We start from the raw sequence: 26,084 nt of genomic DNA, 5'->3' as shown, positions 1-26,084 counted from the left end.
CACCACTTGGAAATTTCAAAGATGGAGATGTCTTGGTTAACACCAACTGTACGAGTGAATTCCATATAGGAGGCAGAGCAGAGATTAACAGGAGAAAATTACGTATTTGAAGGTATTATTGCTGCTTGCAAAAGAGAGCTATAAAGGCTCTGGATCAGCAGCACTTTAAAGACAACGCTTAATGAGCGGCCTCGCGGGCGGGTGGCTCCAAGGCAAGGCCACGCGCCCCCTTGCCTCCTCAGAACCTTCCCCTCCTTCATCAGTCCTGATGGCCCGGCCTTTCATCTTCCCCCCTGCCCGAGCTTCCGAACCAAAGAACCCCAACAAGACACCCTTGAAAGCACTTCGATGTGGTCTGGTAATTAGAGTAATGAAACCCAGGAGGAATTTCCTTAAACTCCCTCCTCGCTGTTGAATTTTATAAACCTAATAAAAGCATCTTTATCCTAGAAATCAGCCTGCCTCCCCCACCCTGGAAAGTTTAGCTTCTGCAGGAAATGAGATAATCACTTTCTTTCTAAAACCGTATTCCCACCCCTAGAGCTGCCATCCCCCAAACTCCAACCACACACTCTGACTCTGGCAAGACATGGGGGCTGGGCCGGGGGCATCGCTTGCTTCCATGAGAGTCCTGGCCAGGGCCGTGGGGTCAGCAAGTGCTCTGGATTAAGCGGTTTTAGAGCTTCACCAGCTGGGAAGGTAGAGAGGCTGGTTTTGCTGATTTGCTGAGTGAGGTTTTCTTTCTCTTCCATTAAATTGTTACTTTCAGCAAATCAGCAAATTTGAGGTCGGGGGTCTGCCTAAGTGGCACATCATCTCCAGGAACGTCCTCACCCCGGCAGGCCCTCCTGCCCACGGCCGTGCTGCAGGGCCTCGACATACCCACTGCGCACACCCCTCACCAGAGCTGGCAGGGCCACCTGACCAGCGCGCCCATGCAGCTCCCTTTTCTGGAAACTTGGCCTTGGAGCTGCCTCTGGGGATGGTCTGAGCTGAAGACACAGGAAGTGGGACGAGGCAGGTGGTCATGAGCAGGCAAGGATGGCAGAGACGAAGGGACACAGAAGACGAAGGGAAAGCCACAACGAGAATGGACAAGGGACAAGCGACCGCATAGGGCGGGGCAGGCCAGGGTACTGCCCAGGTTCCGGCCTCAGAGACAGGGAGGTGGGCGCTCCCTCCATCCGGAGCCCAGGAGTCACTGCACCTGCCTTCAGATTCCCTTTCCTGCCCTGGGCAGCCCGGGTGGATCTCTGCTACTTACAACCATGGGCTGGCCACGAGAGTCATCCCCCAGCCATCACTCACAGGCTGCCCATGAGGCCTGGAAGCTTCCTTCCATGTTCTTGGAGGAACAGTGACCACACATGGTCCCTATCTGGTCAAGAGCCTGCCCATGAGTGAAGGTGAAGATGGGAGGCAACCAGCCCTCAGCCACAGCCTCTGTGGAGACTGGCGGGAGGCCCCGGGTGGTCACCCCGACTGGCGGGCCGAGCCCTGGGCAGGGGAGGCCCGCACACACTTAGTGCTCAGCAAACAGCGGGCTCACCACTGTTCTCAGCCGCCTCCCCGCACAAACAAGAGAAAGCCCGGGTGCGGGTGAGGAACGCCTGAAGGTGCACCCCTGCTGTACTTGCGTTCCCCACAAGCCTAACCATCAAGGCGATGGTGCTGGGAGGTGGGGCCTTTGGGAACAATTAGGCCCTGCAGATGCAGCCTCGTGAAGCACTCCCCTGTCCTCTGGCCACGGGAGGCCACAGTGAGACGATGGCTATCTCCCAGCACTGAGTCTGCGGGCGCCATGACCTTGGACTTGCCAGCCTCCAGGAGTGTACGGGAGACTGCTTCTGGGCCACCCAGTCTGTGGCAGCAGCCGGCATGGACTAAGGCATCCCCTTATGCTCCAAAGGGGAGTTTTTCAAAAGATATTTGGAAATTTCTGTTTGTATTTAAGAGAACCAACATGCTTAAGCCCTAAGTTTCCCTTTTAAAAAGGTCTTTCAAGGACAGTGGTGGTGGGATTGTAGAAACAGGCCCCCAGCCTCTGGGGATGCCACGGGGCACCCTCCCCGAGGGGTGGAAGGAAGTGCCCCTGAGCTACAATACAGGGAGAGCTGGACCACTGCCCTTTAGGCTCCCCACCAGCTCGGGACTGCCAGGTCCTGGCGCTGGCCAGCAGGCAGAGCGCCTGCGGACGGAGGCCCCGCCGGCCCTGCCCACACCCACTAGCTCTGGCTGGCCCCAAGCAGAGCAGGGCGGGCCTGCCACCCTCCACGCTCACTGCCGCTGAGGCTGGCACACCACGAGCCCTGTCCCCGGCAGCCCCCGGGAGCTGTGCCCTACTGAAGACCTCTCCCCTTCCTTCGGTCCCGTCCGGCCTAGGTCTCATGTCACCCCAACCCACCAGGAAGTGGAAAGAGTGCGGCAGCTGATGGGGGTGCCTTGCAGGGAGCTCTCACCCCATCCTGTTTCCCAGAACCCGTCATCCTACCTTGAACTTCTGATAATGCATCCTGGCGTCTGCCACCAGAGGGGAATACTCCTTTGCTATCAAGCTCTCCACGCTGAGAAGATTGGTGCTCAGATGTTTGGCAAGCCACATAGCCTGAAGAAAGGAAAGGGGAAAAGAACGTTTTTGTGGAAGGAATGACTAAGGAGGACGCCATTCCAATGCCCGGGTCCTTCCAAATTCTACCAGGAAGGGCTGGCCACAGGGAAGAGTCATCGTTTCTGGCTGGAAGGAGGCCACCAGGGGAGACAAACCCACAGAATCCCTCCCAGCCATAGGATGCTGCTTGCCTGCCATTTCTTCTTCAACCAGCCATTGACTCCAAGTGAACCTGGAAAGCCTATGCTTTACTGCCCTGGGACTGCCTTTTCAAGCTCTCTGGACCACGAGTTCTTAACTCAAAGTTTAAACCAGGAAAGAGGGGGACAGGCCCTCAATAGGGGTCATGACACGCAATCCAAGTTCATCTTTTCTTAAAGGTTGGGAGACGCATGTCCATGCCAAGTCAGTGTTCAGTTCACCGATGACCACTCTGTATACTCCACCAGGGAAGAATACATTTTAAAGAATAACCATGCAGCCAAATGTTCTTAACGCCAAGATTACACTGATGACTATTTCAGCATCAGGATGGTTCAGAAGGCCCTGGGGGTCCCCCGGGACAGGTGTGAACCTTAATCTCTCTGCTCCTCTCTGTTGAGAAGTGTCAGGGACGAGATCAGGAAACAGCCTGCTAGGATTTTATTATTATCATCTTCCTGTAAAATTAGATTCTGTGTGTTCCACACAGTGGACAGGGGTGGGGACTGTGAATCTGCCAAAAGAATTGTGGCTGAAACACCAGCTACTGCCAGTGGCTGCCGGGTCCCAGGCCTGGGAGTCCATGGTTTCTCACGGGGAAATGGAGACTGGGAGGGAAGATTCAGAGAGTCAAAGCCGACAGCCTGGATCTGAGGGGCCAAGTAGAAGAACTACAGAGAGACAGACAGATGGATGAATGGATGGACAGATAGACAGATGACAGATAAACAGATGAGCTGGTGAGTCTAACTCCAAAAGCAGGGTAGATGCAGGAGGCTTTATGTGTGGACCAGCCATGTTGATTCCTTTTCAGAATGAAACGAGGTGCCAGCTGGTCAGAGAAACAGCCCGCGGGCCCAGGAGGCGTGCTGACAGTGACGACATAGTCTTCCAGAGTCTGCTGATGTTTTGTTTTTTTAATTGAAGTATACCGTTGGTTTATAATGTTGTGTTCATTTCTGGCGTAGAGCGAAATGACTCAGATATGCGTAGGATTCTTTCAGTCTTTCCCGTTGTTGTCGTTCAGTTGCTAAGTCATGTCTGACTCTTTGTGAGCTCTCGTGGACTACAGCATGCCAGGCTTCCCTGTCCTGCACTATCTCCGGGAGTTTACTCAAACTCACATCCATTAAGTCAGTGAACCTGGGACTCCAGCATTGCAAGGAGATTCTTCACTGCCTGAACCACCAGGGAAGCCCCTTTCCCATTTCAGGTTATTACTAGACATTGAATATAGTTCCTTGTACTGTACGCAGGTCTTTGTTGTTCATCACTAACTTACGGTGCCTGATGTTCACTAACCAGGCTTTTTTAAAGAACAGAAAGAGTTCCATCTCAGATGATTATAATTTGAAGACGTTTTTGGTACTTAACAAAGGAGGTGAAAGATTAAAACCATACAGGGAACGAAGTTTCAGCTTCAGGACAGAGGTTGTCTCCAATGAGGGAAGATAGAAAGGGAGAAGTGAAGTGGGATGAGGTATCTGCTCTGTCTTGAAAATTCCACTGTCTTTGAAATGAAGAGAAAATCATGGCAAATGTGGCAAACTGACAAGTCCCTGTAAAATCTGGGAATTGGGTACATGAGTCTCTCTGGTGCTGTTTCTCTGCTTTTCTGATTGGTTGAAACACTGCACGATTAAAATTTAACTGGTGAACCCAAAGGTTCTATACCAAAAGTCTTTGAAACATGTGTGCTGTTTGACCCAGCCCTTCTCCTTCTGGAAACGTATCCTAAGGGTGGAATGAAGGGTGTGCCCAGATGGTGGACACGTAGCCATGAGAATACCCTGGCAGGCATATCTCACATGTTCAAAGAACGCTCATCACTGTGTGATTGGGGAACGCTGTTTCTGTTTTTGTATTTTCTAGGTTTTCTACTACAAACACATGCTGCCTCTTGTAATGAGAAAATAAGTTAGGAAGCAGGAGAGAGAAGAGATGAAGAAAGTCTCAGTTATGTTGAAAATTCACCGAGGGGCAGCCTCAGTCCAGCTTTGCAGGATAAATGAGATATTACTGTATTACCACAGTTAATATGATACACTTACTATGGTTGTTTTCCCCGAGGCAGGTGGACCTAATATTATAATCTTCGGCACTGTGGAATAAAGAGATTTGAATGTCACTGTTCAGTATGACAAAAAAAAACCACCTCCCGTGTCTGCAGAGCTCTGGGTATATTTATTTCTCTCCTCCCCACATTTCATTTTCTGGGAGTGATGCGGTCGTTTGTAACCCGGTGGTTCTGAGACGCTCCCACCATAGAACATATCCTGTGTTTAGAGAGGTAAGTGATCACCGAGATGGTTTATTCTTCTGTCTCCAAGGGGACGTGGACATGGTAACTTGTTTGCCGAACTAATAAATATCCAGAACAATTGGGATTTCAAACACCATAAAGCATTTTAAACAGGGACTTTGTCTCAGGGACACGCTCTCAAATAAAGCTGTATTTTATGTAAATCGACCTTCAAAGGTGTTCTTTTTTTTTTTTTTTAATATTTATGCCTTTTTATTTAGCAAGTTGTATTCCCCATCATGTTACAGAAGGAAATAATGGGGAAAAGCCTGGAGTGTATGAGCCAGATTTATAAAACCCCAGATAGGAAAGGCTTTGTTTTCAAACATGGATATTTCTATGCAAATGGATACCGCGGGCTTCAGAGTGGCACTCCTGGCTCTGGAAGGTTCCTGGCCCCGCAGAAGCCCTAAAGACACTCCTGGACTAGTGAGTAGGTACTGGCCATTGGAAAAGAAGAAAAAAAAAGCCCAGCATCTAAAGAAGAGGCCTGGAAGGTATGTGCTTGGGTCAAAACAAGGGCAACTGGATGTGGTGTGTGGACAGGTGACTCCAAGCTGGTTCCTTCCCGGCTCCCAATTGTGGGGAGCAAGGGGCGTTCAGCACCGGAGGAAGGAGGGTGGAAGCCGGCCTCTGGCTCCACCTGTCGGCCGGGCCCCCTCCCACCCCCAGGGACAGGTGAACAGGTGTGCACAGCAACCCACGGGGCCTGTTCCTGCCAGGCCTCTGAGAAGGAGCCGCGTCCACGCAGAGACCTCCTAGCTTGAGAGTGGACACGGAGAAGGAACTGGAGGGTCCGCGTGGCCCCTGAACTCATCATCAACACACCGGTACCCAGCCAGGCTGCTTGGGTTTGAAGAGACTTTTGCCCCACCCCACAGCCCCTTCTCATTTTCAGGGAAAATGTTGAGGGCAAGTTCAAGGTAATTCGCCAATTCACTCCACAAACACTCATTGAGCACCTCCTCCAAACTTGCACGGGGCTGAGTACTGCTGGGAAGAGCATGGTGGCCCGCGCCAGGTGGGCGAGGTGATTGCTTCCGCCAGACCTGGGAGGGAGCGGGGCCTCTGCCGGCTCTCCGCAAGGGAGCAGTCTCTCCGAGGACCACGAACGAGGCCACACACACGTCACCACTGCTGCTGGATTCCTGCGTGTCCCCAGCTGATGGCTTTAGAACAAACAGTCGCGGCCCTCCTTTCTAAACCTGGTCCATTGGCCCCATGGTGTGAAATGTAGGTAACCTGCTCCTTGCAAGCCCGGAGCCTTTCCTGGGCGGGCGATGCAATCAGGGATGAAGGAAAGGAGGGCACCTGCTGCTGGGACGCGTGGCCATGCTCCAGACCAGCAAACCCCTGCACACCCCCTCCCCTCCAAGCCACACTCGGTTGGTGGGCCTCCCGCCCTCCACTGCTGCCAGGGTTCTTCTGGCCACGGTGGGCCCTGTGTCCCCTTAAGCCCCCAGGGACCCCTGTTGAGGGGCCTGACCTCCGCAGGAGCCGGGATGTGCCCTGGGCACCCTAAGAGCCGCCCCCACCGGGAATCCAGGTCACCCAGGAGTCCTGGGCAAGCCCCTCCCTTCATCTTGGACTTCCTCGTTCTGATGACGCTCCTCCTGTCTTCCTAGCTGGTCACCTGTCACCTCCCCGATAGGGGTGTCCTCCTCACCCCCTCCTTCCAGCCCCCAGCCCCACTGGGCTCCTCCCCTGGGATTCTCCTGACTGAGGGGTGCTGCTGCCGTGCTAAGCCTGGTCCCCCTGCTGAGCAGTGGAGAGGGTGTCCTGGCTGCAGGGAGCCCATCTCGCCCTCCACTCCGGCAGCTAGAACTGCGAGGAGCCACGCACACAGCAGGGCCTCCGATGGCCTCCTCCTCAGCTGTCCCCTCTGTGGCCGCTGAGTGATCGGCCACCTTTGTCACCACCATTCCTACCTCCTGGCACAGGCATCTTCTGCCAGTTGGCACCCTTGGGTGCAAGCCGCAGGAGCTGAGTCGAGTAGAGGCGGGTTTATTCACAGGCCAGCGTGGCTCAGAGAATCCCACCCGGGCAGGGGCCAGGCCCAGGGCCACCCACAGGAGCAAAGCCCCAAGGGCGGCCACCGAAGGGCGTGGGGGGGGCAGCCCTGCCGCCCTGGACACCCGGCCTGGCAGCCTGAGCCCAGAGTGCCATTCACACACAGGGCCCATGGGGGCTGCCCCGCCGCCACCCAGCCATGGCCACCCGTGGGCCCTACAGGCCGCCAGGGAGAGTACCTCCCAGAGCGCGTCCAGAGTCTGGGCTCCACGGGGCGGTGAAGCTCTGGACGCAGGCCCACGGCAGGCGAGGCACGTTCAGCTGCAGGGCTGGGAGCCAGGACAGGGCTGCATGGCCCGGCCTCTCTCTGGCCTTGGAACCTGGGCAAGGCCTTCCCGGGTGCCCCGACCGGAGGAGAGAAGCCGCAGAAGGTGGGTGGGTCTGGAAATGAGGTGGCTTTGGGAACACCTGATCAGGGCAGATTGGAACTAGGGTGCCAGGGGAGGTTGAGGGGAGGGGCAGTGTTAGGGCAGCAAGGAGGGGGTCAAGGGTGGTGGGGCCTGGTGTGTTAGAGCACAGAGCTTGCTCGGACCATGGGGAGAACGCCCGCTTGCCAAAGCCAGAGGAAGGGAGCGGTCGGCGGGGGGTGTGGGGAGTGGGCTGTGGGTCTGGCCCTTGTGCCTGTCACCCTGCTGCCTCTCCAGGGCTCCAACCCCAGGCCTCCACCATAGGATCCTAGAACTTAGGGCAGACCCAACAGGGCTCGGGGTCCGAGGGACCGAGGAGAAGGGGGACTGCACCTTGACAACAGCGTTTTGGGAACACGCAGACTCCCAAGTCATACGCTCATTTTGACAAAATTACGAGGCTCCACAGCTGCTGGGGAAGGCCCCCCCCCCCAACCCTGGCCCGCCTTCTGGGCTCCTGTAAGTGGCACCCAAATTGTACACATCTCTGAAAATACTTTAAAAGGGGAACATTCACACGGCCTTTCTCTCCACCTAATTTCTTGCACACATTTATGTGATTAATTTCAGTTTCTTAAAATCTAACACCTTGAAACTCCAGCCCTGCTCATGAGTAATTATTTATAAACAGTGTCATAAAAGGCTGCTTGACTGCCAAGAGTAATCAACTTCTTCAACCCACTTCAAAGGAAATCAAAAAACCTTTCCATCCACAGAGCCTTTTGAGGTTTAACTAGGAGCATGATTTAAAATTCACAAGAAAACCCTTAGGTATTGGAGCTCTAATACACAGCTTTCTTGGACAAACGTTTGATAAAAAACGAAACACACCATTATATACACCATCGCCTGCTTTAATATTGCCCAGGGCTACTGTAAATGCTCACTTTGTACTAAATCTGCTTTTCTCGCAGCGAAGGGGCTGCCAGCCCTGTGTCAACGGCTCCCCCACCCCCTCACGTGCACACTCCATGCCAGGAGTCCAGAGGCTTCTGCCCCTCTACACTGGCCACTGGCCATGTCACCCCACCTCGCAGGGAACCCCCCCCCCCACCCAACGTGCAGGCTGAGCCGGCAGGGGGTTGAATGCCTGGCTGCAGGTGACAGAGGCCGCTGTACGGCTGGGAGAAGGCAAGACTGACTGAGCCACAAGCCCAGGGCCGCAAGAATGCTCGCTGGACACCAGGGGACCTCTCCACGCCCCCTGTCCTCTTCTAGAACCATGAGGGCACGTGAAACTCTTTCCGGCTTCTCCTCTCCTAGAGAAACCCTGGAAGCGTGGTCCTCCCCCATCTTCCTCGTCCTCCCCTCCTTCTCCCGCGTCTTTGCTTTACCGGGAGGTGGAGGCCTGGGCATGGGACGGGCACCAGAGATGCCCTCTCTTCACTTAAGCGGTGGGACTTGAGCAAAAGCGCAAAGATGTGCCTGCGTCCCTCCAAGCTGCTGGCCAAGGCCTGGGAGTGGGGGTGGAGGGTTGCAGGAACAAGTCGACCCCTCCGAACTGTGGTTCCTGGGATCCAATGACTCGACTCCCTGAGACTGTCTGGGCCAAAAGCCTAAGACTCCAGGTGTTGGGGAGGACAGTCAGGAGCCCCCTACCCCCAGCTCGAGCTGAACGAAGAGGGTCTGAATTCTCCACCCCGCTGGAGAGGGACAGAGCGGTGTCACGTGGAGAAAGGAGGAAGGGCTCTGCGGAGGGCAGCCTGCGGATAAATGGAAAGGGGTGTGAGGGGGTGGGGAGGGGAGAGGCGGCAGACCAGGGCACGGGACGGCCAGCGCCTGAGATGAGCGCCCAGCTGACAACACCTGCATTGCGGCTAAAACAGAATGGTGATGTCTGGACTTCAAAATTCTGGTGAAGTGGTCAGTTCGACACTGAAAGTCATAACTGCACAGAGAGGGGCAAGACAAAAGTGTAAAGACGCGTGGTACCCTGGAGGTCAGGCTCTTGAAATTCTAGTGGGGAGACTGGTGAAGCTGTGAGGTTGGCAGCAGGGGCACACACAGCATGGCACACACGCCCCTGAACAGAACTCTTCAAGCCGGAAGTAGGAAGTGCCGCCGCAACCCAAGTCAGAGTTCAAAGCGTTCTTTTCTCAAGTACGGTTTTAGTTCAGAACTCTCACCGGGCTTCGCACAAGCGGACACTTGCCCAGCACCACCTGAAGCCCAGCCGGAGCCTCCAGGCCTCGGCGTCCCTTCCACTGACACCACCAGGGGCCAGGACGGGGCTTGGCTGCCTCCATCTCAGCGACCAGACATGCCCGTTTTACAGAGGAGGAAACTGAGGCTTTATTTGGCCTTTAACTTTTCCTTTCTTTTGACTGTGCTCTGCTTTATTGATTGGGCGAAGGTGGGGGAGCAGCATGAGAGGGGAACACAGGCAGAAGTGCCCCCTGCATCCCTCGGTTAACAGAGCTTACAATCCCAGCTCCAAACGGCCTGGGGGTGGGTTAGCGGGTAAGGCAGCAGGAACAACTTCCTCTAGACAAAAGAGGCTACTTGGGGAGGCGGGGGTGGTGAGCGGGGATCTGCAGCAGGACCACCAGCAAGCAAGGGGGCTTCTCACCCCCACAGAGCAGGGGAGCCTCCCTCCCACCCACACCAACCAGAGGACCAGGTAACCGAGGCCCCTTAGACGAGTCCCCGCAGGGCAGAGCAGAACAACCCCCAGCCCCGCCACCCCGGCTCGGTCTCCACCTGGGGCACCTCGGCAGCTCACACCCAGCGTAGACGCGTGATTCTGCCTCCCTGGAGGCTCAGGAAAGGACAGTGTGGGGGTGCTCCATGCCACATCGCACTGCCCCACTCTGGTCTCTGAAACAGCCCCTCACTCCCATGGGCTGGGCCCGCCCAGGACCAGCGGGCAGGCCCCCAGAAGAGATCAGGCATGCCTGGCAACCTGCGGGCTCTGAGTCTCCTCTTTCTCACCCTTTTTTTAAAAAAACTACTTCGCTTCCTTTCTCATCTGAGGCCTCTGCACCCCACCACGGGCATCTCAGGCCTCTGTCCCTCTTGGCTATGCCACTCATTTCACTGCTGTGCCGGGAACACCTTCAAAGCAGCTAATGCTCCAGTGAAAGAAACATCAAAGCTCCGGGACACCGGCCTCCCTGACAGCTCACGCGGGACGGCCAGGCTCCTTCGCTCGGCAAATCGACCGCAGGACAGAGCGCCTCCTCTCCCTCCTCCCTGTCTCGGGTACCCGCCTTGGGTCTGGCTGGCCTGCATTCACTCGGGCGAGGTTTGGGGGAGCTCTGGAACTCATTAACAAGAGCCCATAACAAGACCATCAGGAAGAGCTGAGCGCAGCCTGTCTGGGTAGACCAGAAGCCACACTTACACCTGACAAGTGGAGTGATCACAGAGCTTAAACCCAACAGGCGACATCAGCTGGGGCGTGCCAAAGCATTAATAATTGATTCTGTGGGCCATTCTGAGGTTTTTATTTTAATCACTTGGCAAGAGCATTTGTATGAGTTGTGCTCCAGAAGAAATTAAGGCTTTTTTTCAATTAACCACCTCCCCAAGTGGTCAAAACCTGTCCCCATCCCTGCTCTGACCTCCCTTTTAGGCACAGGGAGGGCAGAGTGGTTCCCAGGAGGAAGAGGGGAGGGACAGCTGGGAACGGGGTGGGAGAGGGAGAGGCCCACTCTGGTGCTCACCATAATCGTTGTCTCGTTGCAAATGATCAATCATGAATGGGATGGGGTCCTTGGGCTGGTGGATCAGGAGCTGCTCCAGCATGTTCTGTGGGCACAGGGCAGACATTCAGGGGGTTGACGCCTGCATGGGCACCCAAGGTCCCAGGCTCCGGTGGCCAAGCAACCTGGCATCGCTATGGATACCAGTTACGGGGCCTGATCTCTTCCCTGCCTCCCACCCTAGTGTGTGTCTGCCTTGGTCCCTGGGAGCAGAGGTGTGAAGGAATGGCCACATGGGTTTTGCTGGGGGTAGGGGCACCTGGAGGGAGGCGGAGCTGGGGGGAAGCGCCCTTGACTCAGAGCAAGCAGTTCTGGGGCCCTTGCCTCTCAGCTCCTTTGTGGCCCCCCCAGACCAGCCTTCTCTCCATCCCTCTCCTGCAGGGCACCCATCCACCCCTCAGAGCCCTTGCAGATGTTGTTCCCTCAGCATGAAGCACTTTTCCTCATGACGCTCACTAGGTCAATCCTGTGGCACGCTCCTGTGGCCCCCACGCATCCCCTCTCCTGCCTCATCCACATCTCGGTGCCCAGCACAACCACAGAAGGGGCCCCACACAGAACGTGTGCTGGGTGACGTGGCCGCTGCGGCTATCTGCATCTGTCCAGTGTGGGACAGGGTATGTACTAGCCAGGAATCTAAAGAGTCCTGGGACTGTCTGGCCATTTAATTCTAAAGTAAAGCAGCTTCCATGGTTCTAGAAAAAAAGGCACAGAAATGAACCAGGTGGCTGCGAGCAGCGCCGGTGCACAAAGGAGCAGCCTTCTGCCCTGGGGACAAGCAGGCAGGGCTGCAGCCCTTTGTGGGCAGATGGAGAACGGTGCAGTAGAAACAGCTCTGAATGGTGAGAAGGCCCAGCCCCACTCGGCATCCCACCAGTCCCTTCCCCTGTCTGGGCCTCAGCTTCCACACCTATTAAGACACAGCTGGACACGACCCATGGTGCTATGGTGCGGGTGAGACCATGTGAGATGATTCTAGATAGCTCACAGATGAATATTCTAAACTTTAATTTTAAATAGTTGCGTATCTGATGTGCATTAGAAAAATGAGTACATCAAACCTTAGGATGAAATAAAATAAGTTAACTTTTTAAAAGTGGACTGATTTAAAGAAATGATGAAGTTAAAATGGAAATATGTTGTTGGTTTCATGAATCTATACCTGTGATAAAATTTCAGTGTGTGGTGTATGCATGTGCGCATGCTCAGTAACTCAGTCGCAACCGAGTCTTTGCAACTCCAAGGACTGTAGACTGCCGGGCTCCTCTGTCCATGGAATTTTCCAGGCAAGGATACTGGAGTGGGTTGCCATTTCCTTCTCCAGAGGATCTTCCCCACCTACGGACTGAACCTGCATCTCCTGTGGCTCCTGCATTGGCAGGTGGATTCTCTACCACTAAGCCACCTGGGAAGCCCAAAATTTCACAGACTCATACGAAAAAAAAAAAAAAAAAAAATGAGTGCTGGTAAAAATGGATGAAATTCAAATAAGGTCTGTAGTCTAGTTAATAGGATTGTGCCTGTGTCAGTTTCCTGGTTTTGACAATGCACTACCCTTACGTTAGCTGTTATTACTGGGGGAAGCTGGCGGAAGGATACACTAGAATTCTGTGCTACTTGCATAACTTCCGGTGGGTCCAAAATCATTTTAAAATAAAAATGCTAAAAAATGAAAATGGTGAAAAACCATGTAGGGAGCACAGAAATGACTAAGGACTGGAAATAATGGACTAAAAGCTTCCTCAGGCTACTCCTTCCAACAATTGCTATGAGAGACACCAGATTCCCTAAGAGCAGACCAGGGTGCCCCCAGGACTTGCCCGTGTCCTGCCCGCCACCACTGCGGACTTAGGACTCAGCTAGCTATCTCCTCTACTTAGATCAGTCACTCGGTTTTAGAAATCTCTGGTGCGCCCTCTATCAGTGAACACTTTCCAAAGGAAGCGTATGTCTGCCAGAGAGATAGAGACGTGGGTTTCTTACTCTGAGCTCTGCTCTCGGAGCTGTCAGACGCTCAAACAGCCACAGGCATCACTGAGGAGGTGCCTCTGGGGGTGGGGGTCTACTCGGAGGAGCAGACAAATGCTCTGGCTTCCCTCTGGCCCTCAGAACCTGAGTGGCTGAGAGATCCTCCAGTTCAGCTCCCAAAGCCTTCACTTCCCCAGGATGCCTGGGTCGGGAAGATGCCTTGGAGAAGGAAATGGCAACCCACTCCAGTATTCTTGCCTGGAAAATCCCATGGAGAGAGGAGCCTGGCAGGCTACAGTCCATGGGGTCGCAAGAGTCGGATACAACTCAGCGACTAAACCACCACCCCAAGATGCAGAAGGGAAACCCGGAGAACAGGCTGGGGCGTGGATTTGCCTCAGGTCACACAGGCAGTGGATCAGTCAGGTCGGGAACTCAGGGTGAGGGCTTGGAAGCTTCCCTGAACGCTTGGCTGTGAGGAGAAAGGGCCGGGTGGGAAAAGCTGCTGTCCACACCACAGGGCTGTGTCCCAGGAGGCGGGCCTCTCAGAGGATGGAGAGGCCACCTTCAACTCCGACACTCCCCAGCTCAGACACAACACCGCAGCCAGCCTGGAAATGGTCAGCACCCGACGAGTCCCTTGGAAACCACCTCTTGCAACCTCGCGTTTCACAGACAGGGGAACTGACAAAAAGGAAGGAACCTCTTCCAGGTCATCGACATGACTGGGTCGGAGCAAGGGTCCAGTCACGGCCGGGATGGCCTGCCCCCTTTTCCTCCCTCCAGGGCCAGCTGAGTAGGGTCAAGGAGCATCTTTCGGTCGAGGGGTTCCTTGGGGATACGATGACACAGTCGTGTCGGACACCCCAAGTCGGGCGGCCTCGTGGCTAACAGACGTGACCCCTCCCAGATGTAGGATCGCCAGCGTGCAGCCGGACCGCCTCCAAGAGGGTCCCCGGCCACCGCCTGGTGTCGCGATAGGACAGGGCTGCCCGGGTCACCTGCATTAACTCGAAGACGTGGTTCGCCTCCCCATACTGGGGCATTTGCGGGGGGATGCGGTGAGGGGCGGTGGTCGCGTCCATGCTGCTTCGCAGCGCGGCCGCTCCCTGGGGACCGCCGTCGCTAGGGCCACGTCGTCATCAGCACGCGCCGCTCCCGGGAGACCGCCGTCGCCAGGGGCGCCGCGCCGCTGCGTCATCAGCACGCGTCGCTCCCGCCCCCCCCTCCCCCACCCCGGGGGCCAGGCTGGTGCCGGGTCTGGCTCCGGGTCTCCTCAGCCGGATCCCTCAGCCGGATCCCTCAGCCGCATGAATCAAATGCTCCCCAGCCCCGGCCTCGCCCCCCGACTCTGCGCGCCTCAGCGGGGAACCCCAAGTCTCCTCCTGCTGCGGCCTCCTGGTTCAGAGGGCCCCCTCCTGCGCTGAGACACTCTACAGTACCCCGAGGGCACGTCGGCCCGGGAGAGGCGGGAGGCGTTCGGTGCTCCTTGAGCCACCCCAGCTCCGCTTTCTGGGCCTCAGTTTCCCCGTCTTTAAAAGGAAGACCCTGGGGTAGATGTGGGGCCGTTCAGTTCCGGCCCTCAGTCGTGTCCGACTCTTTGCGACCCCCATGGGCTGCAGCACGCCAGGCCTTCCCTGTCCATCACCAACTCCCGGAGATGTGGGGCAGGGTGTTTGAAAAAGGAGGGACGGGTGTGTCCCTCGACGCCGGGGACCAGCGGGCAGCTCCGGGGGCGGAGGCTGGGCTGCCACGTGACCCGATTGCTATGGCAGCGGCGGTAACAATCAGGCCCGCGGCCCCGCCCCTTCTCACCCCTGCTTTTCCCCACCCCACCCACCCCTCCGCCCAAGCCCCGGGAAGGGCCTCCCCGCCCTACCGGGGCCCCAGACACCCGCGGAGACTCTCCGGCTTCAGGGCGCTCCGTTGAGTGAAGGCCGCTCTAGGACAACCAAGGTTAAAGCAGGCCTGGGGAGGGCCACCCAAGCCCTGGATTTGGAAACTGGGGGGCGAGGGGGTGGCGCTGGAGAATGGAGGGGGCCCGCCGCTTCTGCTGACCCAAGAGACCGATGGGGTGGGACGCGATGCGGGGAAGATCTGCGAATCGTGTTCATCCCGGGTGGGGGGCGGGGGGTAGAACGCCTGGTAGTGGCCACAGCACTGAAATGGAAGCTCTAGCTCTTGTTCAGTTGCTCTTCTCAGGAGGAGCTGCCCGTTTTTGAGCTGTACTCTCAACAAAACTATGGGGTCTGTGAACGTTATGGAGAGGGAGTATGGCATAGTCAATGCAGACTGCGCAGAGTTCAAATCCTGACTCCACTCTCAACTAACTGTGCCAGCCTGCCCTGGCAGGCTCTCACTTCTCTCCCCTATGAAGCGGGTATTATGGAAGATTCCATGAGCTAATGTATCAGAAGTATTAGTAACTGATGTGTAGTGAATGCACAATGCATAGCTGCTACTCTTAGTGATATTATCTCACTGAATCTTTGCACCAACCCTGAGAAATAGGTACCTTCATTCCATTTTACAGATGAGAAATTGGAGGCTCAGAATGGTGCAAAGTTGTTGGTTGAGCCACTTTCCCTCTCTTTCCTCATCAGTTGTCAATCATGGAGCATTAGAATGAAGCAGAAGAGCCCTTGAGGAGCTTCTTATCCAAACTCCCTCATTTTACAAATGGATAAACTGAGGCTCTTGAGAAATCTGTATGCAGGTCAGGAAGCAATACTTAGAACTGGACATGGAACAACAGACTGGTTCCAAATAGAGAAAGGAATTTGTCAAGGCTGTATATTGTCACCCTGCTTATTTAACTTACATGCAGACTACATCATGAGAAACGCTGGGCTGGAGGAAGGGCAAGCAGGAATCAAGATTGCTGGGAGAAATATCAATAACCTCAGATATGCAGATGACACCACCCTTATGGCAGAAAGTGAAGAACTCAAGAGCCTCTTGAAAGTGAAAGAGGAGAGTGAAAAAGTTGGCTTAAAGCTCAACATTCAGAAAACTAAGTTCATGGCATCTGGTCCTATCACTTCATGGCAAATAGATGGGGAAACAGTGGAAACAGTGGCTGACTTTATTTTGGGGGGCTCCAAAATTACTGCAGATGGTGCCTGCAGCCATGAAATTAAAAGACACTTACTCCTTGGAAGGAAAGTTATGACCAACCTAGACAGCATATTAAAAAGAAGAAACGTTATTTTGCCAACCAAGGTCCGTCTAGTCAAGGCTATGGTTTTTCCAGTAGTCATGTATGGATGTGAGAGTTGGACTATAAAGAAAGCTGAGTGCCGAAGAATTGATGCTTTTGAACTGTGGTGATGGAGAAGACTCTTGAGAGTCCCTTGGACTGCAAGGAGATCCAACCAGTCCACCCTAAAGATCAGTCCTGAGTGTTCATTGGAAGGACTGATGCTGAAGCTGAAACTCTAATACTTGGGCCACCTCAAGCGAAGAGCTGACTCATTTGAAAAGACCCTGATGCTGGGAAAGGTTGAAGGCAGGAGGAGAAGGGGACGACAGAGAATGAGATGGTTGGATGGCATCAGTGACTCAACGGACATGAGTTTGGGTAAACTCCGGGAGTTGGTGATGGACAGGGAGGCCTGGTGTGCTGTGGTCCACGCGGTTGCAAAGAGTTGGACACGACTGAGCGGCTGAACTGAACTGAGGCCCAGAAAGGGGAAAATTCTAGGCCAAGGTCACTCATTAAATCCAAAGTAGAGCCAGCCTTCCTATGCATGTTCATTGGAAGGACTGATGCTGAAGCTCTAATACTTTGGCCACCTGATGTGAAGAGCCAACTCATTGGAAAAGACCCTGATGCTGGGAAAGACTGAAGGCAGAAGGAGAAGGGGCGACAGAGGATTGATGGTTGGATGGTGTCATCGACTCAGTGGATGTGAGTTTGAGCAAACTCCGGGAGATGGTGAAGGACATGGAAGCCTGGTGTGCTGCAGTTCGTGGGGTCACAGTCAGACAGCTGAGCAAACGAACAACAACAAAGAGCCAGCCTGGGACTCAGTTTCCTGACTCCTAGCCAAAGCCTTTGCCAGCAGTCACCAGCCCAGAGACATGGCCTCCAAGGGAAAAGGGCTCTCTTCCCCTCAGAACTGCCTCCTCAAAGCATGCACACCTTGGTAGGCCTGTCAAGTCAAATCCAACTGCAGAGACAGCTGGGGAAGGGAAGGAAGCAGCCTCCCTCTAAACAAAGAACACAACCACCAAGCCTGCAATTTGCACTGCAGAGGTTCGGCTTGCTTCCTGGACATTTCTGAAACGACTTGCCTTTCTCCTCATTTATTTTAAGCCCTAGGCACTTTTCATACCATGATTTAATCTTCTTTTAACAGCCAGGAAAAATACAAATCAATTAAAGCTGAAAATCTAGTGGGTAATCACTTTTTCCTTCCTCTTCCCCCAGATCGAGAAGCGCCTGCACCCCCTGCCTTTCATCCAGACTAATTTGACTGCAGTGACTCTTGTTCAAGGGACAGTCGCTTTGGATAGCTTATTACAGCTCCCCGCACGACATTCCTGGTGCGCATGTCACAAATCAATAGGATCAAGAACCAAGTCGGTTTTGCTCTCAGGGCCTCTTGGGGCCACCAGCCAAGGTAGGGCTGTATCCCTGAAGACCTTGGCAAGCCCAGGAGGGTGGCAGGGAGCAGGATACATTGAATGCTAGTCCTTGTTGCTTTGGGATGGGGAACAGAGAACAGTCTCACAAGTGGAAGCAAGGTGTTGGGTCTGGGTCATGTAGGCCCTTGGTATCCACACCTCACCCACCCACCCACCTCCCTGCAGCCTCAATCTGGTATCTGGTGTGTTTCTCTCAATGGACCCTCACTGAGGTGAGGGGAAGAGGGGAGGTAACCAAGTAAAGATCTCAGGCTCAGTGAAATCGGGCAGAAGTGAGTGGGACATCCGGGTTTGCCCACATCCCAGCTGCCAGACCTCAGCTCTGTCGTCTGTCCTGTGGGAATAACCGTGGTACCTCATTCAACGGGCTATGGCGAGCATCTGAGATGAAGCTCGTCCAGGGTTTACCTAGAGCCTCGCTGAGTAGCCGGCTGTTACTAGGAGGATTGGGGAGAGCCACCCAGGATCTCGGTGAAGGCTGAAGGCTTCAGTTCAGCCTCCCCTGCACCCACCCACCTCCTGCACGTGCCCCTCCTGTGGGCCACGTAGCCCTTCTGGCCACCCCCTCACCCCCCGCTTTCTTTTCTCCTGAATCTGAACTACCATTTGCTCACTGTCCGCCTCCCACTCCTAACGTCCCTCCATGGCAGGGAGTCTCGTCTGTTTGGCTCAATGCTGTGTGCCCAGTCCAGCACGCTGCAGGTGTCTGAGCCCTGGCAGGCGCTTCAGCACGAATGAATGAATGACCGCCTCAAGTGCTCTGTGCCTCCTGGGCTAGAAGCTCCCGTGGTTGCCCTCACAGCTCTGCCCTCACGTGGGGCCTCAGCCTCGCCCTGCCCACAGCCTCCACCCTCTGCCCAGGGCCCCACCTCCTCCGCCTGCCTGCCTGCCCACCCTCCTCTCCAAAGCTGGCCTTCTTTCCAGACCTTCCCTCCCCTAGGAGGCCGAGCCGTCGGCAGCTCCTGCGGCCTTTTGTTTGGCCGGCGGGGGGGGGGTGGGGGTGGGGGGGGCGCACGTCATGCTTGCTTTTACCTATCTTGATTGCTGAGTTCCTGGCACCCCCTTACCTTGTATGTGCCCAGGTATGTGCCTCACTCTCCTCTTCCTAGGCCAGGTCCTGGTAGGCCTGCCTCCACGGGAGGCAACAGAAAACCACTGCACCCAGGTTGACCGTCATTCCCGCCTGCACGTAGGGCTGGGGGGGCCTTGGCTGGCTATGACAGGTGTCTGACCGTGGGCCCCGCGGCATCCCATAAGCCCACTCCCCGCCTGTCTTGGGTGAGGGTTAGTTTCAGCAGAACCGGTGGAAAGTTGAGTGGAAGGAGGCCCCGCCCCACGTGGCCCTGGGTCAGGCCTGACCCCAGTGGCACTGTGCTGTCCTGCTCGCAAACGCAGGCTCTGGTGCTCAGGATGGTGCTGTCTGCAGGGCGGGGCCCAGCAGGAAGCAAGCCTCCTCCCAGCCTGGGACCTGGTGGCATGCCTGGAATGCGTCCTTCCCTTCCTCAGTCCCCCCACGTTTGGCCCCTTCCACTCGCAGCATCTCCCTGGGGCCTTGTCTCCGCGCAGCTGAGCCTGGGCTCCCCGTGTGCCGGGGCCTCGCGGTGCGGGGCAGCGGCTGCGGCACCTTCGAGGATGCTGGCGGTCAGACCTCAGCAAACCCAGGACCTAGGGTGTCTCCAGCACAAGGTTGCTGTGAGGCCCGGGGCCTCAGCTTCTCCCGAGGTTAAGGGGAGTTGACCTTCTGAGGTGCCTGCCAGCCCTAACATGCCATAAACCTGTGACCCCGAGCACTTGGCATGTGCTCAGTAAACCTGTGATGTCATGGAAGACAGAACCCACTGCAGTTTCCACGCAGAAGCAGCTCTGGACGCGCTGCGGACCTCCCGGATCACACCGGGGACAGTCTGTGAGCGTGCTCCCCGCAGCATCAGTGTTTCCCAACTTGCGTCATCCCTGCAAACAGCATGGCGGAGCCAGGAGAAGGCATCCCTGCCAGTCCTGCCCTGGGGACTGGCAAACCCCAGCTCAGGGCTCCTGCCCCAAGCACAGAGCCGAGTAACCGCACCTCAGACAAACTGAGAGGGTCCTGGTGCCGACCTCCCCTGCCTAGCTGGAAAAGAATCCCTAGACTTTGCTACCAACTGTTGAGTGGCAGATGTCTTAAAACAGTTGGATCCCAGCTGATGAATAGATTTAACACATGGTCATGGGTGTGTGTGTGTGTGTGTGTGTGTGTGTGTGATAGACACCCACAATCTGGAGAAACTGAGGCCCGGGAGGGTGTGTGTGTGTGTGTGTGTGTGTGTTAGACACCCACAATCTGGAGAAACTGAGGCCCGGGAGGGTGTGTGTGTGTGTGTCTGTGTGTGTGTGTGTGTGATAGACACCCACAATCTGGAGAAACTGAGGCCCGGGAGGGTGTGTGTGTGTGTGTGTGTGTGTGTGTGTTAGACACCCACAATCTGGAGAAACTGAGGCCCGGGAGGGTGTGTGTCTGTGTGTGTGTGTGTGTGTGTGTGTGTGATAGACACCCACAATCTGGAGAAACTGAGGCCCGGGAGGGGGTGTGTGTGTGTGTGTGTGTGTGTGTGAGATAGACACCCACAATCTGGAGAAACTGAGGCCCGGGAGGGGGTGTGTGTGTGTGTGTGTGTGTGTGTGTGTGTGTGTGTTAGACACCCACAATCTGGAGAAACTGAGGCCCGGGAGGGTGTGTGTGTGTGTGTGTGTGTGTGAGATAGACACCCACAATCTGGAGAAACTGAGGCCCGGGAGGGGGTGTGTGTGTGTGTGTGTGTGTGTGTGTGTGTGTGTGTGTGTGTGTGAGATAGACACCCACAATCTGGAGAAACTGAGGCCCGGGAGGGTGTGTGTGTGTGTGTGTGTGTGTGTGTGTGTGTGTGAGATAGACACCCACAATCTGGAGAAACTGAGGCCCGGGAGGGTGTGTGTGTGTGTGTCTGTGTGTGTGTGATAGACACCCACAATCTGGAGAAACTGAGGCCCGGGAGGGTGTGTGTGTGTGTGTGTGATAGACACCCACAATCTGGAGAAACTGAGGCCCGGAGAGATTCCTATCTACAGTTGAGGGAAGGAAGTCTTGTTTTGCGGAAAAGACCACGTCCCTGGAGGGTAACAGGGCTCGGGTCGGGTCTGGGTCAAGCCTGGTTGTGTCACTGACAGCTGGCCAAGTTCTTGGGCAGATGCGCAGCATCCCCAGGCCTCACCTCCCTCTCTGCAACACGGGGGTGAACACTGTCTCTGCTCCCAGGGCTGTGGGAAGCTGCTCAGCGCCCTGGGAGCTCAGGACTCTCCTTTTCCTCCGCACAGGCTCCTCTGAGCCCCAGTGAGCAGGCAGAATGATGAATGAGGTGAAAGAGTCCTTACGGAACGTGGAGCAGAAGTACAAGATCTTCCAGCAGCAGCAGTTCACCTTCATCGCGGCCCTGGAGCACTGCAGGGAGAACGCCCACGACAAGATCCGGCCCATCTCCAGCATCGGGCAGGTAGGCACTCGCGGGCAGGTGGGGCCAGGCCTCGACCCCTTGCTGGAAAAGTTGGGGAAACCAAGGCCCAGAGAGGGCCAGCACATGGGTGCAGGGATCAGGTCTCAGATCCTAACTGTGGAACAAGCCAGGCACTCATTCCCTCACCAATTATGTGAGTAAGAAAGCAGCTGAAAGCAGGGGCTGGAGACACCACCAGCCAGGGTTTAAGTCCCGGCTCTGCCACATGCCACCTCTGTGACCTCCGGCTGGTTTCAACTGAAAACTAGAAAGAGCAGCACACCCCTCCCAGGGCTGTTAGGCGGATTTCCTGAGATCATCTGCAAACCCATGCCCCCAGCACCTGGCAGCGTCCTTCGTCCCAGGCCCTGGGGCTCAGGACAGGGATGTGTGGTGGACAGATAGATGGACATGGTCCCAGCCACTGGATTCCCCTGGGGCTTAGAAACTGTGACCCGCCAAGCACATTGCTAAGTCACGTTTGCAAATGATTTCATTTAACCGGAGTCTCCTCTTTGGGTGAGCTGCCGTCCAAGTTTGCCCTGCCGAACGTGGAGGCCTCCAGACTGAAGCAGCCTTCCAGGAAGCCAGGTGCCTGAGCAGCTCGAGATGGGTCCCTCTCCCACTGAAGAGATGCCACCTGCTAGGCAGTGGGTACCAGGCTCAGAACTGCTTAGGAGAAGCGCACGGGGCCACAGAGAACAACCCTGGCCCGGCAACATTCTCAAAAAAAAAAAAAAAATTTTTTTTTGGTAAAAATTTCTCCCAGTTTAACTTGAAATTTTAAAAACCTGCAGAAAAATACCCATATAACCTTCACCCAGGTATGCCAGTTTATTATTTAGCCGTGTTTATACACACCCTCTTCCCTCTGAACTGTTTGAAAGTAAACCGGCTGCATCCTCGTCAGCCCATCCCTCAAAGGCTCAGCCTTCCACGGGCATGGACAGGTGTTCAGTATCAGGAAGGACCACCTGAGACGCCCCAACTCTGCTCAGAATCTCCATCCGGGCTTTGTGACCCCAGCGTGCTCCTTCTTGCCTTTAGGTTCAAGAAGGCTTCTGGTGGATAACAGCCCCGCCTGTGTGGACTCCCAACCCTCCCCCTGCCCTCCCTGGCCCGGGGCATGGGAAGGTGACCGCCTGCCCCGCAGCCTGCAGGAGCCCAGTGACCGCTCTGTTGTAGTTACGCCACGGTGCGGGCTCCTCCCTGCCCTGGATCCTGGGGCAGGTGTGCGTGCAGCGTAGGCGGATACTGTGGGCGTCAAAAGCCTCTTCCCCCACACAAAGCTGTTGTCCTTGGGAAGGACCACTTGAGATCACTGGGGGAAGACATCCCCTAGCAACAAGAAGGCAGCTGGGAGCGGCAGGAAAACCTGGGTGTAGACTCAGAATTTTCCGGGAACCGGAGGAGGCAGGCGACACCCCTTTCCAGCAGATCCCTGAGGGCAGGACCACATGGAATGGGGCAGTTAATCCTGCCCAGACTGGAGCCCGCTCCTCCTGTGCCCACGTGGATCTCAGACCCAGACTGACTGGGTGTCCGGATGTGGAGTGTCCTGAGCTGGAAAGGCCCCCAGGGTCCTCAGGGAAGTGAGTTGAAATTAGATCAGCTGCATCACTGTCCTTAGCCTCTTTTGTGGCTTAAGGAAAACTTCAGTTCACTTGCTCAGTCGTGTCCGACTCTTTGCAACCTCAGGGACTGCAGCACGCCAGGCCTCCCTGTCCATTGCCAACTCCCGGAGCTTGCTCAAACTCATGTCCATCAAGCCGGTGATGAAAAACTTCCCTCCCACTAAAACACATTCACATGGGAGCTTTAGTTTGTTTTTAGTATTTTTTATATTGATTTTTATTTGGCTCAATTTAGTTACGTGGGTCTTAGTTGTAGCACACGGCATCTTTAGTTGTAGCACGTGAACTCTTAGTTGCGGCATGTGGGTCTAGGTCCCTGACCAGGGATGGAACCCAGGCCTTCTACACTGGGAGCAGAGTCTTAGCCACTGGACCACCAGGGAAGTCCCTGTTTTTAGTAAACAAGTTCTCCATTCTCCTGGAGTTGATTTTGTCTGTGGCGGGAGGCGGAGGCTGCATTTCTTTCCTCATACGGACCAGTTTTCCCAGCTCTCCTTACTGACCTGTCCCTCCTTTCTCTGCCCCTGGAAATGTAGGACAACAAGACTGTAACAGATTCTAGTTTGCTCTGTCGACTGAGTGGCCCAGCCCAGAAATTCTCAAAGTGGGTGGGACCTTGGCATCAAGAGTCAGGGACCAGCCCCCTGTACTTCAGGTGTTGGCTCAGCTGCCTGGGTCCGGGCTCAGAGCTCTGGAGCTAGGGTGACTCAGCTTCACCACTGCGGTGGTGCCTGGGCAGGTATCTCACCTCTCTGAGCCTCATATTCATCTGTAAAATGAGGACTGAAAAAGGGGACCCGGAGGGTGGCATTCAGGGAGGACTGAGCGAGATGGGGCCGGTCACAGTCTATAGGCCTGTAGACCCGACGGCCTCGCACATCGGGGGCCTGTCCCCCGTGACCCGGGAGGGCGGGAGGACCAGGGCGGGTGCGCGGGGGCCCTGGGCACTCACACCCCGCGGGCCCCTGCAGGTGCAGAGCTACATGGAGCACCACTGCAGCAACTCCACAGACCGGCGCATCCTGCTCATGTTCCTGGACATCTGCTCAGAGCTCAGCAAGCTCTGCCAGCACTTCGAGGCCCTGCACGCTGGAACCCCGGTCACCAACAACCTCCTCGAGAAATGCAAGACCCTCGTGAGCCAAAGCAATGACCTGAGTAGCCTGCGAGCCAAGTAAGACCCTCCTGGTCCCATCAGGGGTCTCCGCACATTCGTGTGGGAGGATCTGGGGCGGGGATGGGAGAGAACCCCTGGAGGAAGTGAGTCCCGGGGCTACTGTCCAGAGGTCCGCAGCTGGGAAATCCTAGGCCCCTTGGTTCACCGAGTGACTCTGACCCAACAAATCGTTTACTGAAGGTGAGGGATTCTGAAGCCCAGACCTAGCAGAACGAAAACCCTCTGGCTCGAGGCAGCACCGGGCCAGAAGCAGGTGTCACAGAACAGTTGTTCCCAGGAGCCCTATCCCATGGGCGTTAGCTACTCGGTTCCCTCATTCTGAGCCCTGGGGGATCGATCCGCAGCACAGGGTACCAGATTTCAGAGCAAGCTGTTTAGGTATAAGGGTGAGCAAAGGCAGACGGCACGCGGTGCGCCTGGGGTGATGACAGCAGGCTTCCTCGGCCCCTGCCCAGGTCTCTGACAGCCGCAGGCCAGGGGTTCTCCACTCGCACCCTTCACACCGGGACCCCTGGGGGTTCTGGGGCCCTAAACCCGCTGAGCCACCACCATGCCTGGCATGGAGAGCCTGGCCTGGCAGGCGCACGGCTCCAAAGCCTCCCCAGGGGGCTGTGCAGCAGGGGCAGCCTTAGGAAAAACCCCTGCTGGCACACCAGTCCCCGGAGCAGGGCTCACCCAGCCGGTCCCGCCGCCCTGCAGATACCCCCATGACGTGGTGAACCACCTCAGCTGTGACGAGGCCCGGAACCACTACGGAGGTGTGGTCAGCCTCATCCCCATCATCCTGGACCTGATGAAAGAGTGGGTCGCCCACTCGGAGAAGCTGCCCCGCAAAGCGCTGCACCAAGTGAGTGAGCCCCAGGCAGCCACGCTGGCCACCGCGCACGCTCCCCAGGCCTCGGGCACCCAGCCCCAGCTACGGAAACAAAACTGTGGGCAACTGACACAGAACGTCCCCAAACCTGGGGGGAAAGACCAAGGAAGTTCAAAACCGCCCTGGAGACCACCCGGTGGGAAACTGTAACTCGGGGTTGGGGGGACCCACCCAACCCCAGCCCTGCCCCACCCCATCGCGTTCCCTCCCGTCCCATCCCGCAACTAAGCCTGGTTTCCACCAGTTGATCCATCTGTACCGGTGCTCACCATCCTTGTCACTTACTGATCCCCAGGGGGCTACCCCATGACGGCCTCCAAACTCTTTCCCTCTAGCGCTCTAACCTCTCACTTTCCTTCGCCTCCGAGTGTCAGGCCCTGTGCCCAGGAGAAGCACCCCCACTTACATTGCTGCTGGTGGGTTCAGGGGAGGGGGGTGGGCCCCCGGAAGGGCTGGGGGCCTGACCCTCCTGCCCAGGCCCAGCCACACAGAGCCGGAAGAGACCGCGTGGCTCCCTTCAGGCCTGAGGCTGCTCGGTGGGGTCAGGTCTCTGGACCAAAAGGGAACAAGCCGCCCAGCCTCTCCTTTCCTTGAGAGAGAGATGGAGAGAAGCCGGAAGAACTGACAGTGTGGCTCCTGCAGGAGGACGGTCACCTGGTCCCCGCGACCTGCCTGCGGCCCGGGCGCTGGGCCTGTGGCGTTGGTGCCGAGCCTGCCAGAGGTGCTGTCTCACTGTTGGTTTTTCCCTTCGCAGGGGGCGACTTAGCTTCTGTATTCTTGCTTCCTCGGGGGCGACAGTCAAGAATAAAAACGTGTTCTGGCACCTCTCTGCTTGGCCGGCTTTCCTGGCGCTCACCCCTTAGAGAAAGTGACACTCACCCCGAGACGCCAGAGGATGCTGGGCAGGAGCCCCATGAGCGGAACCGCTGGTGAAGCTGCCTGCGTGCAGGGGACACCCCTGCCCCACGTGGGGTCTGCTCCCT

At 56.1% G+C, this 26,084-nt stretch overlaps 2 protein-coding genes across 6 annotated transcripts in view; one reads left to right on the top strand and one right to left on the bottom strand.

The window, feature by feature from the left end:
• The window catches only part of AK8 (adenylate kinase 8), a 135,547-nt gene extending 121,137 nt beyond the window's left edge, over positions 1-14,410 (bottom strand). For 2 of the 3 annotated variants that reach the window (XM_061156161.1, XM_061156162.1), the window contains exons 1-4: positions 14,262-14,410; positions 11,254-11,338; positions 4,861-4,910; positions 2,492-2,605 (exon numbers count right to left, since the gene is read on the bottom strand). In XM_061156161.1, the coding sequence (XP_061012144.1) occupies positions 2,492-2,605; positions 4,861-4,910; positions 11,254-11,338; positions 14,262-14,345 (333 nt within the window). In that variant the 5' untranslated portion in view covers positions 14,346-14,410. Of the gene's footprint in view, positions 1-2,491; positions 2,606-4,860; positions 4,911-11,253; positions 11,339-13,275; positions 13,392-14,261 lie in introns of those variants that run through there. The other variant, XM_061156163.1, reaches the window with a different exon arrangement.
• Positions 14,411-15,119: 709 nt separating this feature from the next.
• SPACA9 (sperm acrosome associated 9) lies at positions 15,120-25,917 on the top strand. 3 transcript variants are annotated; one of them, XM_061156160.1, is made up of 5 exons: positions 15,120-15,216; positions 17,693-17,885; positions 21,241-21,416; positions 24,022-24,224; positions 24,927-25,917. In XM_061156160.1, exons 3-5 carry the CDS (start codon positions 21,270-21,272, stop codon positions 25,249-25,251), a joined length of 675 nt encoding a protein of 224 aa, XP_061012143.1. In that variant the 5' UTR covers positions 15,120-15,216; positions 17,693-17,885; positions 21,241-21,269; the 3' UTR covers positions 25,252-25,917. The 3 variants fall into 3 exon arrangements, with proteins under 3 accessions (XP_061012143.1, XP_061012142.1, XP_061012141.1); XM_061156159.1 differs by lacking the exon at positions 15,120-15,216 and having other exon boundaries at positions 16,037-17,885; XM_061156158.1 differs by lacking the exons at positions 15,120-15,216; positions 17,693-17,885; positions 21,241-21,416 and having other exon boundaries at positions 23,282-24,224.
• Positions 25,918-26,084: the final 167 nt, after the last annotated feature.

This window comes from Dama dama, chromosome 11 (genome assembly GCF_033118175.1).
Source record: "Dama dama isolate Ldn47 chromosome 11, ASM3311817v1, whole genome shotgun sequence".
NCBI lineage: Eukaryota > Metazoa > Chordata > Mammalia > Artiodactyla > Cervidae > Dama > Dama dama.
The sequence above is the reverse complement of the archived record's forward strand: the minus strand, read 5'-3'. Positions and strand labels throughout refer to the sequence as shown.